The sequence below is a fragment of the Mauremys mutica genome, chromosome 14 (assembly GCF_020497125.1).
Source record: "Mauremys mutica isolate MM-2020 ecotype Southern chromosome 14, ASM2049712v1, whole genome shotgun sequence".
Taxonomy (NCBI): domain Eukaryota; kingdom Metazoa; phylum Chordata; order Testudines; family Geoemydidae; genus Mauremys; species Mauremys mutica.
The window spans coordinates 37,740,677-37,758,986 of record NC_059085.1 but is presented as its reverse complement, the minus strand read 5'-3'; the positions used below and the strand labels follow the sequence as shown (position 1 = coordinate 37,758,986).

General features: G+C 38.3%; 1 protein-coding gene across 3 annotated transcripts in view; it reads right to left on the bottom strand.

Moving 5' to 3' along the window:
* CDH13 (cadherin 13) overlaps nucleotides 1–18,310 on the bottom strand; it is a 745,597-nt gene that overhangs the window by 28,307 nt on the left and 698,980 nt on the right. For all 3 annotated transcript variants that reach the window (XM_044987229.1, XM_044987231.1, XM_044987230.1), the window contains one exon: nucleotides 14,970–15,112. In XM_044987229.1, coding sequence (XP_044843164.1) covers nucleotides 14,970–15,112 — 143 coding nt within the window. The remainder of the gene's footprint in view (nucleotides 1–14,969; nucleotides 15,113–18,310) is intronic.

Sequence of the window (18,310 nt, the reverse complement as noted above, 5' to 3'; positions counted from 1 at the left end):
GTCCAAGTCTAAATCTAGGGAGCAACTTGCTGTACACAAACACACAATAAGAGATAGTTCCTGCCCCAAAGGCTCTAAATAAACACAACAATCAAAGAGTGAGAGGAGAAATGGAGTCACGGAAAAGTAATCTGCCCAAGGTCACACATTAGGTCAGTGGCCAAGGTGGGAATAGCACCAAGGTCTCCTGAAACCCTTGTCACTGGATAATTTAGTTAATTTAGTGGAGATTAAATCTGCCAGATTGAGAGTTTGGGAGAATGAGCTCTTTTATTTATCCAGAGATGTACAGAATGAGCAATGGCAGCTCAAACTTCCACAAATTATCTGCATGAGCATTGACCTGGAGGAATCAACTTGAGGGGTGAGAGTATTGTTTTTCAACATAACACCAGTATTAGCCTCTATTCTGTGACCGATGGACCTATGGTGATGGAAGCGTTTGCAATGTAGACATCTGCCCACAGGGATAAGGACTGAGCCCACCACCTCATTTTACAGAGGTGAATAGCTGACAGATGGTAATACATTTCAGTCACTACTGATTGTGTGCCAAGGCTGAACTAGTGACTTACTGTCCTGGTTAAAAGTTCAGTATCTCCATACCAACCCCTTTGCCATCCAGTTCTCCATGATAGCTGGTCACAAAGGTTTTTAAAGGTGCATCTCTTCTTTCATAGGCTGTTATACCTAATAATAATTTCCCCATCTAAATGAAACACTTCTTGAGATCCAGGTTTTCTTATTCATATCAGAGATCTACCATCCCCTTAGTATAAAAAATCTGAGATTCCTAAGCTCCAGTCATCTCAGAACCCTCTGGATATAAAAAGGAAGCCAGGGGGTATGTTTAGCCTCTGAACAGCTAGTGTGGTTCAGCAGGAAAAGTGGTACTCTAATGTATAATTAATCTGCATACAATAGCTCAATCAACTTGGGAATCATTGATAGATTGTGACACTGCATTCTAAGGAAGAAAGTATTCACCCCATGGTCTGGATCTGACAGAATTGTAACTGTAACATAATGTGATTAGTCGTTATAATGACAAATGTTACTAATAATGACACTTCATCTGTTTCAGACACATAAATGCATAACAAAGGCAGAATTTTCATAGTTCCCTTAGGTTTCTTTTCCTCACTCTTTTGTCATGACGAGGGTTAGGGTTGAGTTCTTTTTAATGAAAAAGAAATTATTTTTCACTTTTTATTGGACTAATTGAATTTGCAGAAATATTCCAATACATTTTTTGTTCTTGATATATTATTAAGTGAAGTCATATGGCAGAATGGATGAAAAGAGATTTGAGTATTTGAAATATGATCATAAAAGTCAGGCTTTCATGCACTTAATTAAACTGCTGTCTTTAATTTTGAATGCATTATTTCCACACTGGACTGATAATGTCTTATGCATTGCCCTGCTTATCTTCCTCTGAAGTCAGTAATATTAAAATCTTTCTTTTGAAATTAAGAACCCAACGGCATTATGACTATACTGTTAATTGTTGAATGCAGATATGGCTACATTTGCTCTGCTTAGCTAGTTCTTCACTATCTTCCCATGGCTTATGGACCAGTCAACAATACACACACAAAGAGAAAAAGAAAATTGCTTCTGTCCATTTCAATGATTTATTCTCAGACTGTTTTACTTATAACTACTGCGACAAAATGTTTTGCTGATTTATAAAGACTTTCAAAAGAAGAATAGGCAAATGTCAAGGTCATAAATTGAAGCTTGTTAACAAGCGTGCCATAAAAATGCAACAAAAAGTAAGTCAAAGTAAAATGGCTATAACACATCCATCGGGAATAAACAGCTTTTATAAATTTGACACTATTATGCCCTGGAAATAAGAACCATTCAAAACCCCATGATCTGTATTTGGCAATGAGTTTGAACTAAAAGTCTCTCACTAGCATATTTTAATTCTAAAATAAGCTTTCCCTCAATCTGCATTGTAAAATTTTGTAGCTAGAGGAAGAATTAATGCATAAAACAGATTATAAAGGGCCAGTCCTACAAACCCTGGGGTAAGATTTGAAAAGAAGCTCAGCTTCCATTTAGGCACCTAAGTGAAGTAGCCTGTCCCACTGGGTGCTGAAAGCTTTGAACTTGTAGGTGTTTGATTGGGAGCTGTTGGCTACGGAGATTTTTTGACAACCCTGTTCTGAATTACACAAGCTATATAACTGAAGGTAGTGGCACTATTCCATAAGAAATGGCTACTAGTGTGTGTAAGAGTTTGTGGATCAGGCTACAAAAGTTAGTTTAATTGTATATGAAAGTGAAGAGAATAGTTATCAGATAGGAACATTACTAATAAAGGTCAAATCCTGAAGCCCTCATGAGTAATCTTCAATGAGACTAAAGATTATCCAAATTGAGTAAGGTTCATGTGACTGGACCCTTCATCAGTAATAATATAAAGGTTCAGGAGAATATCAGATCATTCAGCAATGGGAAGTGGATGATGGACATTAGAAGCAGTAATGTCTTCATATCCTAACATTAGATCACATCAGAAGGTTCTGGTCTCTGGTTCTCATGCAGAAATGCAATGCTGCTGCATCTGGGCTTCCAACATGGCAGGGCTATGCTCAGATCAGTGAGAGCAGATGTTTGTTTGAAATTTCATAAAAATTAATAAACACATTTCTATTCCGATTTGGATTCTGTTATCCTCGCACTTATTTACTTAAAAACAAAACAACAACAACAACAAAGCCTAAGTCTGGGACCTAAGCACAGTATATGGGATTTTCAAAAGTGCTTAAGACAGTTAGAAGCCCATCTCCCACTTAAAGTCAATGAGAGTTAAGTACCTAATTCTCGAAGGAATTCTAGCCCAGACCCTCAAAGATATTTAGACGTCTTTGAGGATCTATGACCCCAATGTCTGTATGAGAGCTTTGGTTGATTTATGGTTCTATATACTAAGTGTAATGGCTGCCATTACTAGCAGGTTACATAAGCATGTGAAATTCTCTCTCTTATAATTTCAACTTCAAACCTTGTGACATTGACTGAGTTCATTTTGAATTCTGGGGTTTGTTTCAAGCAGAGACTAAAAGGAACCCCAAGGAACATACTACTGTGTGTCTGTGCTAAGCCTGTAGTTTTTAGGTCTCTGAAAGTGTTTGCACCAATGGCTGGAGGTGGACCAACCCCTGCAGGTCTGACTGAACCTGTAAAGACTTGATTGCATGAAGACTTTCCCATTAAAATTTTCCACTATTGCTAGCACTAGTTGAGGTCCACTTGTAGCAACAGGGGGAGAACTGGTTTAGGCAAAGGGCTATTGACTTTTAAATTTCCATGATGTCTAGACCTGATAAGAGTAGGGCTGGACAACATGGTGGTCAAAAAGCCTATAGCCACCTGCACTCCTGCCTACCACAGAATTGCCAACCTTGCTCTTAGCAATGAACCAGAGCCAATGGTTCACTGATGGAGCATTTTCAACCAAAAGGAAAATACTTCACAATACTTTACTCTCTTCCTTCCAGGTATCCTTCCCCATCATTTGACAAGCCCAAGGCAGCTGAGGGCTGCAGAGAAAAGTTTCCAGATGTGCAAATAACCCCTGAGTACGTCTGCCAAAGTTTCACAAGCATATCCAGAGCTTTGTGAACAAACAACTTTGAAATTTGAACTTAAGGCAAAGTTGGAGTAAGCGCGAAGTTCAACATGCATCTCTTATAGGCTGGGCTCTCTGGCTCTGCCAGTGGCTTGCTGTATGACTTTGGGTAAATCACTCACCCTCTCTGTGACTCAATTTTCCCCATCTGAAAAATGAGGATAATAGCACGCACTCATCCTTTTAAAGTCCATTAAAATATACATGTGAAAAGTACTCAGTAATTTTATTAATCATTACTGTCTTCCTATAATGTTGTGCTGTATGGGCATTGGGCCAGATCCCAGGTGGTGTAACCATCAGTGGGACTGATATACAGGATATGGCCCAGAGAGTCTATGTTAGACAATAGTATTGGGAATTAAAAGTGGAAATATTAAAAAAATTAAATAAAAGGGAATATGTATATTTATCAATACTTGATTTCACATGAGAGGAGCAAGTTGTGCAGTGAAGACATTGGTACTGTACAATGCAAAAAATATTTGACCATGTTACCATAGGCTTTGAATGTTAGATGCACCTGTAAATAATATAAGCTGTTTAGTGGGACAGCTGAGGAACAAAGAACAGATAAGCAAGACATAACCAATTAACAAGGAAAATACCAGACACAAATCAGAAAATGTTAAGACTGGGAGACAAGTTAATCAGTGAGATTGCATATTTTTGCTTAGATATAAAAACTTGTGACATCAAAGCACCAAATATATCAAATCTTCATTATTAGAGACATACATTTGATAGTGTACATTTTTGTCATAAGTATGGAACATTTATATAAGTCCCTTCAAAAACAATTTCTTAACAGTGACAATTAGAAAAAAAAAAGAACTTTATTGCTGAATTATATTTCAAGCCCATCTCAGACCTAGTGCTCTGGAACTGCTTATCAAATTCCCAAAGAAGAAACTTCAGCCACTTTGGACGATCTGACTATTATATAGATCTCGAAGCCATAGTGTTGCTTGAAGCCAGAACCATATCAGGAACAACAGAGCAGAAACTGTCTCACATCACACTGACAATACTAAAGGTAGAAAGACTTGTGAAGTTATTTCTTTTGATTGTATTATGTTTACGGGCCTATCAAGTGAATCCATTAGCTATGTCCTTTTGTGCCACCATGCAGAAATTACAAAACCATTTAATTCTTAGGACAAAATTCTCTCCTCCCATTGCAATCAGTGAGAGCTATTAACACACATCTGAGGGCAGAATTTGGCGTTTAAACACAGATTTTCTTTCAAGCCAACAGTCTGAAAACTCAGCCACTCATTTAAGTTTCACCAACAATGATTTGTTTCTCAGAAATTAGAGTATTGCTATCACTTCCTTTAAAAAGTCTTTTTTACCCACAATTTGCTTTAGGCTATCACACAAAACCCAATTCTGGACTCTGTTACACTAGTTTAATGCGGCTATAATTCTACTGAAGTCAAAAGTTGTACTGATGTAAAACCAGAGTGTAGAATCAAACCCCCAGTGTTTGTTCACTTATAATAGTAAGAAATAACATTCTTCACATGTAAGCAGTAAAAACGGTTGCGATTTTGGAGTCGATAATTCTTGGCACAACTAACTTTCCATCACCCTGTCATGAAAAAGTTACTGAAAGCTGAAGTATACCTCTTTAAACATCTATGGACAAGATTCTTATCTCAGTTATATCAGAGTAACTTAAGGCAGTAGGGCTATTTGGATTTACATCCACGTAACTAAGAGTACAATATGAGCCTGAGTTGGGCTCTCTGACTTTGGGCTTTGACTTGGACTTTTCACCAACTCACTTGTGTATTCTCAGCTTCAGCTTTGCCTCAGATGGCTATGCAAGGACTTACAAGCAACACAATATAAGCTCACTGGATTGCTTTAATATATTCCTCTTGTTGCACTTAATATTTTCAAGATGGGAAGAGAAGAGAAGAATGAAAGGAACACTTCAAAAGTCCCAGAAGTGTTCGGAACAAGCTATGCAGTCATATGGTGTAACCCTTGGATGGGCTAAGTAGCACATTTTCTCTGGAAATAGGATGCTGCAAATTCAATTTTTGAAAAAATAACATTTGGAAACCTGCCGTAGGACTAAATGACTTTGAAAGTTTAAGGCAAATGTTCTAACTTTCCTCTTGTTGCAAAAATCTTTAACTGCCTCTCTCTCATCAATTTCAGCTAAACCTCGCACGATACGAACAAGAAATTCTCTGCAAGCTGTTTCTCTAAACAGGAAATGTGTGCATGTCAGGTGTTTTGGCACTGATCTACCTGACCTGCAGGCACAAACCCAGTTCACAGGCAAATTCTGTTATTGTCATATGCGGGTTCATGTCTACAAATAACCCACTGAAGTCAAGAGGACTTTCTGAGAAGCAACTCTTCACAAATAAAGGTATTGAATCTGGCCACATTGGAAAATCTGGCCCATAAATGCAATCCTCTGTCATTTTGCAAAGAATAGCTCCCAAGATTTCAATGAACAATAATTCATTTCTATTTTTTGTTACATTTCTCTGGTACACAGATATCTTCTTTCATGATATATGGAAATAAACAGCCCATAAAAGTTATAATCCTTTATTCATTCCAATATTCTATGCAGATCATATTTTGAGTAATTATATTTCAAAAGAGCAAAGCTCTGTCAGCATATCAAATTGCTACTGACATATGCATCCGTCTAAATACTGTTTTCAGCAATTTAATTTCTTTTTCTAATCACCAGTCCATGGTGACAAATTTAAACAATATTTTCTGTGCAATTTATATTTTATTGAAATTTAAAATGGCAAGAAAAGGATGAGTATTCAATTTATTTTCCCTTCTCAATTAATACAGCAATTAAGATAAGAGGTGTAAAACTGGCTTAATTGGGTTGCCATAGCAACTAATAGTCTTATTTCTTCCAAAATAGCATGTTTTAGGTGGAATCAATCGGTGGTAATTTAATTATATACATCATGAAGCAAGAAGACAGGTTAAGATACATGTAAAGAGAAATTCTGATTGCAAATTGTTATGCATCTCTTTGTTACTGCAGTTTTTCCTCTCTTCTGGTTGTTGTCTGTTTCTGTTCATCATCAGACACAACACTAAATAATAATTTTTCTTTTTAATTAATGGAAATGTTGCCCCCCTGTATGTATTTTAACTGGGGTTCATTCAATCTGGCCACCGGAAACACTGAAAAAGTTGTAATTAGAACCTTCTTTGTCATTTCTTATTCATTTTAGTTTGGAATGGTCAATGGAGAAATTGAAACTGTGCCATTCAGCTGACCTGTATATACATAGAATCATAGAAATGTAGGGCTGGAAGGGACATCAAAAGGTCATCAACTTCAGTCTCCTGCATTGAGGCAGGACCTAGATCATCTCTGACAGGTGTTTGTCCAACCTGCTCTTATAAACCTCCATTGATGTAGATTTCACAACCTCTCTTGGAAGCCTATTCAAGAGTTTAACTAACCTTATAATTAGAAAGTTTTTCCTCATATCTAACTTAAATCTCCCTCGCTGCAGATTACTTCTTGTCCTAATTTCAGTAGATATAGAGAACAATTGATCACCATCTGCTTTATAATAGCCCTTAACAGTTTTGAAGACTTATCAGGTCCACCCTCAGTTTTCTTTTCTCAAGAGAACACATGCCCAGTTTTTTTAACCTTTCCTCACGGGTCAGGGTTTCTAAACCGTTTATCATTTTTGCTGCTCTCCTGTAGACTCTCCCCAATTTGTCCATATCTTGCCTAAAGTGTGGCGCCCAGAATTGGACGCAGTACTCCAGTTGATGCCCTATCGGTGCCAAGTCGAGTGGGACATTTACCTCATGTGTTTTACATCTGACACTCTTGTTAACACACCACAAAATTATTAGCCATTTTTGCAACTGCATCACGTTATTGACTCATATTCGATTTGCAATCCACTAGAGCCCCTAGAATTCTTTCAGCAGCACTATCATCTAGCCATTTATTCACTGCTTTGTAGCGGTGCATTTGATTTTTCCTTCCTAAGTGTAGTACTTTGCACTTAGTTGTACTGAATTTCATCTTGCTGATTTCAGACCTATTCTCCAATTTGTTAAGGTCATTTTGAATTCTAATCCTGTCCTCCAAAGTGCTTGCAATCCATCCAAGCATATTTTCCACTCCATTATCCAAGTCATTAATGAAGATATTGAATAGTACTGGACCCAAGACTGACCTCTGCGGGAACCCACTTAGATACACCCTCTCAGTATGACAGTGAACTATTGATACTCTGAGTACAGTCTTTCAACCAGCTGTGCACCCACCTTACAGTAGTTTCATCCAGACCACATTTCCCTTGTTTTCTTATGAGAATGTCACGTGGGACTGCATCACAAGTCTTAATAAAATCAAGGAATATTTTGTTTACTGCTTCCCCCCTATCCACTAGGCCAGTAATCCTGTCAAAGAAGAAAATTAGGTTTGCTTGGAATGATTTATTTTTGACAAACTGCATGCTATTCCTTATAACCCTATTATTCTCTACAAACTGATTGTTCAATAATTTGTTCCAGTATCTTCCCAGGTATCGAATAATTCCCTGCTATAATTCCCTGGGTCCTCTTTCCCCCCCTTTTTAAAGATAGATATTATATTTGCCCTTCTCCAGTCTCCTGGGACCTCATCAATCCTCCATGAGTTCTCAAAGATAATTGCTAATGGTTCTGAGATTGCTTCAACTAATTCCTTAAGTACCCAAAGATGAATTTTATCAGGCCCTTCCATACTTCTACATTATCTAAATATCCTTTAACCTGTTCTTTCCCCATTGTGTCTTGTATTCCTGCCCCTTTGTTGTTAATATTAAATTGTGTTGAATATTTGGTCACATTAACCTTTTAAGTGAAGACTGAAGGAAATAGGCATTAAACCTCAGCCATCTTGATGTCATCAGTTATTAGCTCTCCTTCCCCAGTAATTAGAGGACCCACATTTTCTTTGCCTTTCTCTTCTCTTAATATATTTCTAGAACCACTTAATATTGCCCTTCATGTCCCTGGCTAGATGCAACTCACTTTATGTCTTAGCCTTTCTGATTTTGTCCCACCATGCTTGTCTTACACTTTTGAACTCCTCCTTAGTAGTTCATCCATGCTTCTACTTTTTGTATGATTCCTTTTTGATTTTGAGGCCATTAAAGAGCTCCTGATGCAGCCACATTGGCTACTTACTATTCTTCCTGGCTTGCCTTCACATCGGGATAGTTTGCAATTGTGCCTTTAATATTGTGGCTTTGAGAAAGTCAACTTTCCTGAACTCTCTTTTCCCTTAAATGTTCTTCCTATAAGACTTTACCTCTACCAGTTCTCCGAGTTTGCTGAAATGTGCATTTTGGAAGTCCATTTTCCATATTTCTTCTGCTTTTATGGCTTCCTTTCCTTAGAATCATGAAATCTATCATTTCATGGTAACTTTCACCCAAATTGCCTTCCACCTTCTGATTTGCTACCAATTCCTGTGTCTTGGTCAGAATCAAGTAAGCCCTGGTTACTTCCTCCACCTTCTGAAATGAACAGTTGTCCCCAACAATTCCAAGAACTTACTGGATATTTTGTGTTTTGCCATATTATTTTTCCAATAGATGTCTGTGTAGTTAAAGCTCCTTGTTACTTCTATTTCTCTTGTTTTGGATATTTCTGTTATTTGTTCTAGAAATGCCTCATCCACCTCCTCTTCCTGATTTTGTGTTCTATAGTAGACATTTACCACAACATCATTTCTGTTTTTTTACCCCTTTTATTTTTACCCAGGGACTTTCAACTGGTCTGCCTCTTCAGCTCCTCCTAGATCTCAGAAAGGGTGGATAAATTCTTGATGCAACAACTCCTGAACAAGCTGTACATGTCTATACCAATATTCCAACATTCCAGTCATGAGATTTATCCCATTAAGTCTCGATGATGCCAATTAAATAATAATTTAGCGTATGTACTTATAGTCCGAGTTCTTCATGTTTATTCCCCATACTCATTACATGCGTAATTTGTCACAATGTAAATACTGAAATCACTTTGGATTTAGAGATTGTTCTACACAGTCCTACGTGTTCTTTTCCCCTTACCATTGCTTAAGGATATTTGCATAAATACAGGGCAGTTCCAGCTTGTTCCACTGATGCAGGGTCCTCAATGGACCCTATACTAGTTAAGTATTGGTTTAATGTAGCCCATCCCCAATACGCCTCCTTCCATGAGGAGAGAAGGGACAGGAACCGGTACACTTTTCTCTCCAGTGGGGGAATTCTCTGCTGGACATTTGTGAACAGTGTTCATCCCCTTTGGTCCTCCTGAATAGCACCTCATGAGTAATGCCAAGGGGCTGAAGCTTATTACAGAATCAGCTCAAATCAGAAGCGATTACTATCTGAGTTTTGTGAGCCTCATCATGGCACCTACAGCAGACATTCCTGGGTAACAAAAGTGATATTCCACGTGATATTCCACATGATATTATACTGACATATAGTAACTAGAAGCCATATTTTTAAAATAGACAACAAAAATCTCCATACTTGAGAATTCATAGCACAAAATAAAGAAACTTTTTCATTCCACAATCACAGTGATAACTTCCTGCTTGTTTTCTGGGCGGTGAATGGAAATTTCAAAATCCAATGAGAAAGATTGTACTTAGTTTTCAGCATGAGCTAAAATAGCCAGCTGCTCTATTTTCTGGCAATCACCCAGAATACTCCAGTTAATAATAATGTCTTTGGGATGATTATTGAAGGATACAGCAACATATTCAAACAGGGAAATGCTAACATTTTCTTGAAAGGTTGTTCTAGCCCAGTTTTGCAAACCCACTAAGCTTCTTGCTCTTACAAAAATAAATAAATGAAAAATAGTACAGCATCCTCAAGTCATGGTGCAAACGACCACATTCTATAATAGTGATACTGCAGTGTTTTGAGTGATTACTGCAGCATTTATTTCAATAAGGGGACATCAGGAAGAAGCCTAAGATGTTTTCCAGGTTTACCTAAAACTGTATATTTCCCATTATCAACCTGCTCTCAGATTAAACACAGTCCACTCCACTTATGTTAACTCTGCTCCATGATCTTTTGCACCAGCATTTAATTTCTCCTTTAATAGACCAGAGTCTCTATGTCCACACAAGCCCTTCATAAAGAGTTCTCAGATTCTAAAGACACGGTCTTGACCTTTACAGAAATCAAGAGTACAAAGAAAATTAGGATGTTCATTCCAAAAAGTGAAATTTCTTCCACATAAAAGGTCATATATTTTAATCTATAAAATTAATCTATGATCAACAAATTCATTATTATCTATGTTGTTTCAATAAGTCCTGGCAGAGATCAGAAAGGCTGTTTACAACTGGAAGAAATCATTTCACACAACCAAATTTTCCCTTCAGATAAAGTTATAATGTTGAAGAAGAAGATCATCAAGCTATCTGACAAAACGATTAATTATTTTTTTCCTGCAGGGAGAATGGCAGCCGTAGCTCCATCTACTAACGTCCTGTTGTTAAGAGCATCTTTGTGGTGGGCTGAAGAGAAGTGATGCAGATGGAGGTGTGGCTGACTGGTTTATGCCCAGAACTGCCAATGAGAAATTTCTGAGTTATAGTCCCAGTTTGCGACACACTCTATTCTACAGATTGGGATAAGAGCCCTTTTACTAGTCATTTGTATGGTCAAATGACCTCAATCTAGTGCCCACTGGATTCAATGGGAGATTTTCTATTAACTTCAATGGGCACTGCTAAGAGCAGGCAAAACAAAACAAACCTATCTATGTGGATTTGATTCCTGTCATTGTGAATTTGATTCCCATTTCACCCCACCTTCTTACCCACAATTTACACAACAGATAGTGAAAGAACATGCTGGAATAACTAACACATTCTGTAGCTAAATATACCCCAGGCACTGTGGCTAGCAATGGGAACATTTAGGCTTCTCATCCCTTTACTGTATGACTAACTCTGACATACAGCATATTAAGGTCAGGCTTGAGGGCTCAAATTCTGGAGTCGAAGCACTACGACTGCCTTCTAATTGAATGCCTTAATTAGTCATTAGTTTTGAATAAGGAAAAAAACAAACTTGCTAGAGACTGAATAGCTGTAACCCAGGTTTATTAAACTCCAAGACTATTAAAACCAGAGGAAAAATCTACAGGTGCCTTCCCAAGGCATGTATTCAGTTTCTCAGACTTATTTTTATGAGCTTACGACTTAAGGCAAAGTCGGCAGCAGTTCAAGCTTCCCCAAGTGGCTCAAACTGGACTTGGAGGTGAGAAGATAGTTCGAGCCAATGCCTAGTCAAAGCCAGAATTAAACAGATGCTACTTTTTAGGCCGTATCAATCACAGAATAAAGAACCCTATGATGTGTTATTAATAGATAGAGAACATGTTTGCATTGGCCAGGACCAAATCCACGTTTAACGAAGATCAAATAAATATCTGCTCTCTTTTCCTGGCTAGTGGCCACATGCGATGGCTGGAGAAAAAAACCTACAGTGTGTGCCAGAACGCAGCCTTGGAATAAAAGGCGCTGTGGTTGAGTGTCTTTTGCCTCCCCTCTCACCTTGCTCCAAGACTCTGGGTCACATGCATAATTTGAACTGGCTGAAATAACACTGTGTTTTCAATTTACCACCCAATCTGTTTGGACTGCTTTTAATCTTCCAAGAACAGCCACTATCACACAGCATTCTAACCTTATTCACTGATTTAAACTAGAATATATTCAGTAAACTGAAAAAATGACCTTTCCCTTTGGAGTGTATGGACACTGCAGCTCTCAAAAAGAACGTATGCAGGGTATTTTCATTTGATTTTCATTCAATTAATTTAACCTTCTTTTAAAGTCCTGGAAGAATTTTATATTCATTTTAGATTATTCTACCACCAAGTTACATATATTATTTAGCTGTACGGAAGGTAATAAACCTTTTCAAACTGGGCATTAGAGTTAACTGGCTAGAAAAATCGAGCAGAAGCCAGCAGGGCTGGTTAGCACGTTTTGGTGACCCATCAGTAGGAGAAGGAGGGGAGTAGGATGTGCCTCACTTTGCTTGGAGGTGTCCAATAATGTCAACGTTGATTGACTACCATGTTAACAGTACCTTAGAACTACTCAGATAGACACATAACAGACTTTTTTAATGATATGCTGCCATTGAATATGGCTTCCCAAGTACACTGAGAGAGTTCTTTGTACCAGTCCTCCATGAAACTTGCTCCTCTTGTTTTTCTGAGCAGTGCACAGGTGCCTTTCCCTCTTCTTGTTCATCCATTCTGCCCAATATCTGGCAAAGAATCCTGGCAGCAGTGAGCTGAGATTCTCTGGTCAGAATGCATGTTGTCATGTAGGTATTCAGGTGCTTCATAGCTGAGTGACCTCGCTCTGTACTGAGGTGCCCAATTCCAACTGCCTCCTAGCATCTCTTATTATCTGCACCCATTTGAAAGATGTTACTGATGAAGTTAACTGCAAAAAACAACTGTGCAGCGGCCTGTACAATTCCTTTTGCATACAGCCACGATGCTCAGATACTGTGACATGAGAGCCCACATACTTGGGTAACAGGAAAAAACAATCACTGTGACTGCCTGCATTGGCAGGTGTCTGCACCTGAAAATATTCAAATGTTTTGCTCCCTCATCTCTCTCTGATAATTGGTGGGACAATTTCCCCCTGCTCCTGCATACAATTCTAAGCCTCTGCTTTCTGCCTCTTGAGTGTGTCTACAGCTTTGCCCTTGATGCAGACAGCGGCAAAATGAGGACAGACACATGGATGGATTTTTAAGAAGTAGGCTGCAACTGTTATTAAGTTTAAATAGAGGGGAGCAGGTGTCTCCCTCCCTTGCTGAAGGGCTGTTCCCTTTCACTGCTGGCCCCAACAAGCTCCCCTACTGACTGAAAATTAAGCCATAAGTAATTTGATCCCAGTTTTCCTATTGGCTCAATATAAGATTACAAGGGGTCCCCGGTATCCATCTCCCACTTATCCATCGTTTACTATCAATAGGGGACTGTGTTCTGATTCGCGTCAGTCCCGATCCACATTTCCGTCGCTTCACCTTTTGCGTGGCTTTTCTTTGGGTGCTTCCCCCGGTGTTCAGGAGGTGCTGGGAGGGTGAGGGAGGAGCAGGAATGGGGTGTGCTCAGAGGAAGAGGCAGAACTAGGTGGGAAGAAGCGGGGCAGCGTGGAGAGGGGGTGGGAAGTGGTGGGGTGGGTCACTATTTCTTATGGGGAAAAATTCCCTGGTATCCGTCGTTTCAGTATCCATTCCCCTATTCAAGAGCACAACCCCGACATATACTGGGGACCCCCGGTATCTTTCTGATGCTATTATAATTAAGATACATTTTTGAAAAAATGATTAGCCAGCAAACAAAGGTAAAGGGGTAGGTTTAGTGCCATATTTCTTCTATGGAAATTACACTAAGAAAGAAACACAAGTAAATCACTTCTGCAGAGGATTCTTTTTCCTTTTTGCATTGAAGGAGATGATTCCTTTTTCTTGTCAGACCCAGCAAACGTTTCCTGAGCCAAGTCATGTGATTCAAAAAATGTGAAATTACTCTCCTAAAAAGAACATTTTACAATTCATCACCAGGGCTAAAGCAACTGCAGCTGTGGAAAACTGTTAGCATATTAGCTGTTATATTCCATAGAAAGGCTCTCTTTATTTTGTGCCTTCAGCTCTGGAGATTTGCAGGCATGTTCAGGCTTTTCTCTACATTTTTATGTGCTACAAAAGTCATTTGTAGTGAATTTTTGCAACATACTTTAATTTAGATTATGCTCGACAGAAGAAACTTTAATACACATAATATGTAAAAATATTGCATTTTAACAAGGGGTTTTAATTATGTTTTTATTGTCACTGTCATTATGTGTTAAATAGGATAGAATTCACCATATCCAGGATGAGTTTGTTATTGGTGCCTTAGGCTTAATAACAGTTCAAATATTATGAAGAAATTAACTCTGATGAAGATGATTTATTACTACCCAAGTACATTCATCACATGCATTGTTTACTATTAGCAGTGAGGGCTCTGTAGGATTAAATGTCTCCAGCCTAGCCCCCCAAACCTATGCCATTCTGAGTTTGAAGTCTAACTTCCTCCCCACTTCCTTTTTGTCTCTATTTGTCTACAAATATCTTAGATACTTAGGTGCTGATTTAGAAAATTACTTCAGCCTGTGCTTAACTTTATGCATGTGCTTTTTTGAAAAGTGGCCTTCAAGGGGAAAAAAATCAAATGCATTTTCAATCCAGTAATGTTATCAGCAATCATTACTCACCACTGTCAATTGCCTGAAACAGTGCTGTATAGACGTTGTTGTGGACATAGAGTGATTCACGATCCAGGACAGCAGTGGTGAAAATGGTACCATTTGTAGGATTAATTTCCAGCCATCCTGCTGGATCCTTGTAAACAGAATATCTAGGCAAAAAGATAAAAGCCATCAATTGGTCACATATCTAAACTTGAACTGATTATGTTATTATGTTATTACAAAAGGAGAGCCCTTTGCACGGACTGCAATGTGCCAGCAATGCCCCTCTGCCATGTACATTGGCCAAACCGGACAGTCTCTACACAAAAGAATAAATGGACACAAATCTGACATCAGGAATCATAACATTCAAAAACCAGTGGGAGAACACTTCAACCTCTCTAACCACTCAGTGACAGACTTGAAGGTGGCAATTTTGCAACAAAAAAACTTCAAAAACAGACTCCAAAGAGAAACTGCTGAACTTGAATTAATATGCAAACTAGATACTATTAACTGTGGTCTAAACAAAGACTGGGAATGGTTGGGTCATTACACCAATTGAATCTATTTCCCTATGTTAAGTTCTCCTCACACCTTCTATGGGCCATCTTAATTATCACTTCAAAAAGTTTTTTTTCCTCCTGCTAAGGATAGCTCATCTCAATTGATTAGACTCTGCCTGTTGGTATGCATACTTCCACCTTTTCATGTTCTCTGTATGTATAAATATCTCCTGTCTGTGTGTTCCATTCTATGCATCCAAAGAAGTGAGCTTTAGCTCACGAAAGCTCATGCTAAAATAAATTTGTTAGTCTTTAAGGTGCCACAAGTACTCCTGTTTTTTTTCTTGGGAGAATCTCTTAAGCACTTTCAAAAACAGTTACTTAAGCCTCACGACACTCCTTTGAAATAGGTGATTATAATTAGACTCATTTTACAGACGGAGAAACAGAAAGAGAGAGGTGAAGGCCAACATTTTCAAACAGAGTTAGGCACCTAAATCAATATTTAAAACACAGGCAACCTGGTTCTCATAGGTGCTGACTGCTTTCTGCTGTCTATCTGAGGACTTTAATACTACTGTCCACCACCTTCCACATACAACCAATAGCAATAGTGAAGCCCAGAGTGAACTTCATCACATCTCTAGCACTGTTCCCTTTTCAGGGTCAGAACTCTGTGGGGGGATAGTGCTTATTTTGTTGTTGTCTTTTTCTTGGGTATTTTGGATTTTATTTTATTGGTTACTAAGGGGTTGGGGATTAGAAGGGAATTAAAAGGGTGTTTTAAATGCCATTCTTATAGTGGAAAGGATTTTTTGAAGAGCAAGGTTTTGCAGTGTTTCCCAAAGATGGTCATATGTTGGATCTGCTTGGTCTCCTCAAAATGTTTGTTCCATATCCAGCTCCCCTCCTCCAAGGATGCTTTGTCTTCAGCTCTCACATGCTTCTCTGGGCTTTGTGATCTGCACTGTTCTGCTTCCACAGACTTCAAGCTGCAGGTGATCAGACTGTGAACAATCAGGCCACTTCCATAGTCACTTAAAAATGGATATAAACCGTTGTCTTCTGGGAGCCCTGATACCTACTCCACTACTGTAGACTATGCTTCTTCCTTATCATGATCATTTAGGTCCTGATCCTCAAAAGACTTTGGCCAGTGCTTAACTTTATGCACTATAATTGAAGTCAAATTACATGTATAACTCTTTGTAGGATCAGGGCCTAATTCTATATGCAGTTAAATACATTGAAATAATCTAACCATAATGAGTTGAAATAACGGACACAAATTTCCTTTTTAATTAAATATTTTAATGCATCAAGTCTCCAACTGAAGTGCCTATTGCACAATCAATATTCACTTTAGCGAGATGCTTATCTGCTTGAAATGGATTGCTTTATAGGTCATAACAGTCAGCAAGTCTACCATTGGTATTTTGAATCACTATCAATTGACATGAAGCCTGTTTATTGTTTTATGAGTATCTGTGAAAAACCAGTTTAGAATGGCCTTCATTTAAAAGATGCACTAGGCAGGTATTGCTGCCAAAAATCACCCACCCATTGAGGGAAGCAATCAAAAGCAGTGGATTGTCAAGAAGAAAATAATGCCAGAAAAGAAAAAAAAATAATGAATTGAGGGTCAGCAACCTAAAGAAGCGAGCACACTGAATGCCAGTTTCGGAAGCTTGCCTTGGTTTCATGTAGCTGAGACAGTCTATTTATTTCAGGTACTTATATGGAAACCATTACCACAACATTTGAGCACCTCACAATCTTTAACGTATTTATTGACACAGTGAAATCCATTCACTTCAACTGACTTTGGACCAGGCAAAGGGCTCAGAATAAATCCTATTAAAGTCAATGGAAAGACCATCATTGACTTTCACAAGAGATGGATCGTGCCCTAAATTCTGTCTTCCCAGCCTCTACAAGTAAAGCCAGAGTCTAATCTCATTTACCCCTGGTTAGCTCCATTAGCAACAGGGAAAGTGGTTCTCATTTGCACTAGTGTAAGTGAGATCTGACTCAAACCTTTATTCTGATGGCACAGGAAATGGAGTTTGCTTTTTGATCTCCAGCTCTCAGCCCTACTAAACTGTAGCCTGAACCTACTCCCATTGAAGTCAACACATTTTCACCCTTGGCTTCTCTTGGAGCAGAGTGAGTCCAATAGGGAAAATGCAAAGAAATGAAAGCAAACGCTAATGAATAGCGAGTGCTACAGTCTATCAAACGTGTCTGCACTTCCACTTTAATAACCATTTAAACATTAATCAATAGTTGAGCTTTATCTCCCATAAAAATGAGTTGCTAGAATAGTAACAAGGCTGATAATTATTTCATTGTACTCCTTTGTTTTCTCTTTTATTGTTGTTTTTATAACATTGCAACAAAGGTAGGAACCAAAAAAAAAAAAAAAATGGAACCAGGGCAGTCTAAACAATTCCCAGTCTATTGTAAGGCAGCAAATTCTCAATTAACCCTGAAACAATTTAAGGAGATTCAACACTTTTAAAGTAATGAGAATTTAAAATGGATTATATTATCTTCCCTGATTGCTCTACAAAGCGCAGTTGAATGTACAAATAAAAAAATAAAAATAAAAAAAAGAATTGTCTAACCCGCGATTTGGCTCAAAATATTGTAAAAGCAGTACTTGGTCTTTCCCACCAGATTTTTACATATTGTTAGAGTATACTGCGGGAGAGTTCAGATGATTGTTCTTTGTTCCTTTTTCAAAATGAGGGTTCCACTACCAAAAGTCTTAAAATAGACACTCATTAAGAAAAGCATTATATAAAACCACAAAAACTACGGAATACAAAGACTGACTTCCCCCTCCCTTCTACTGAC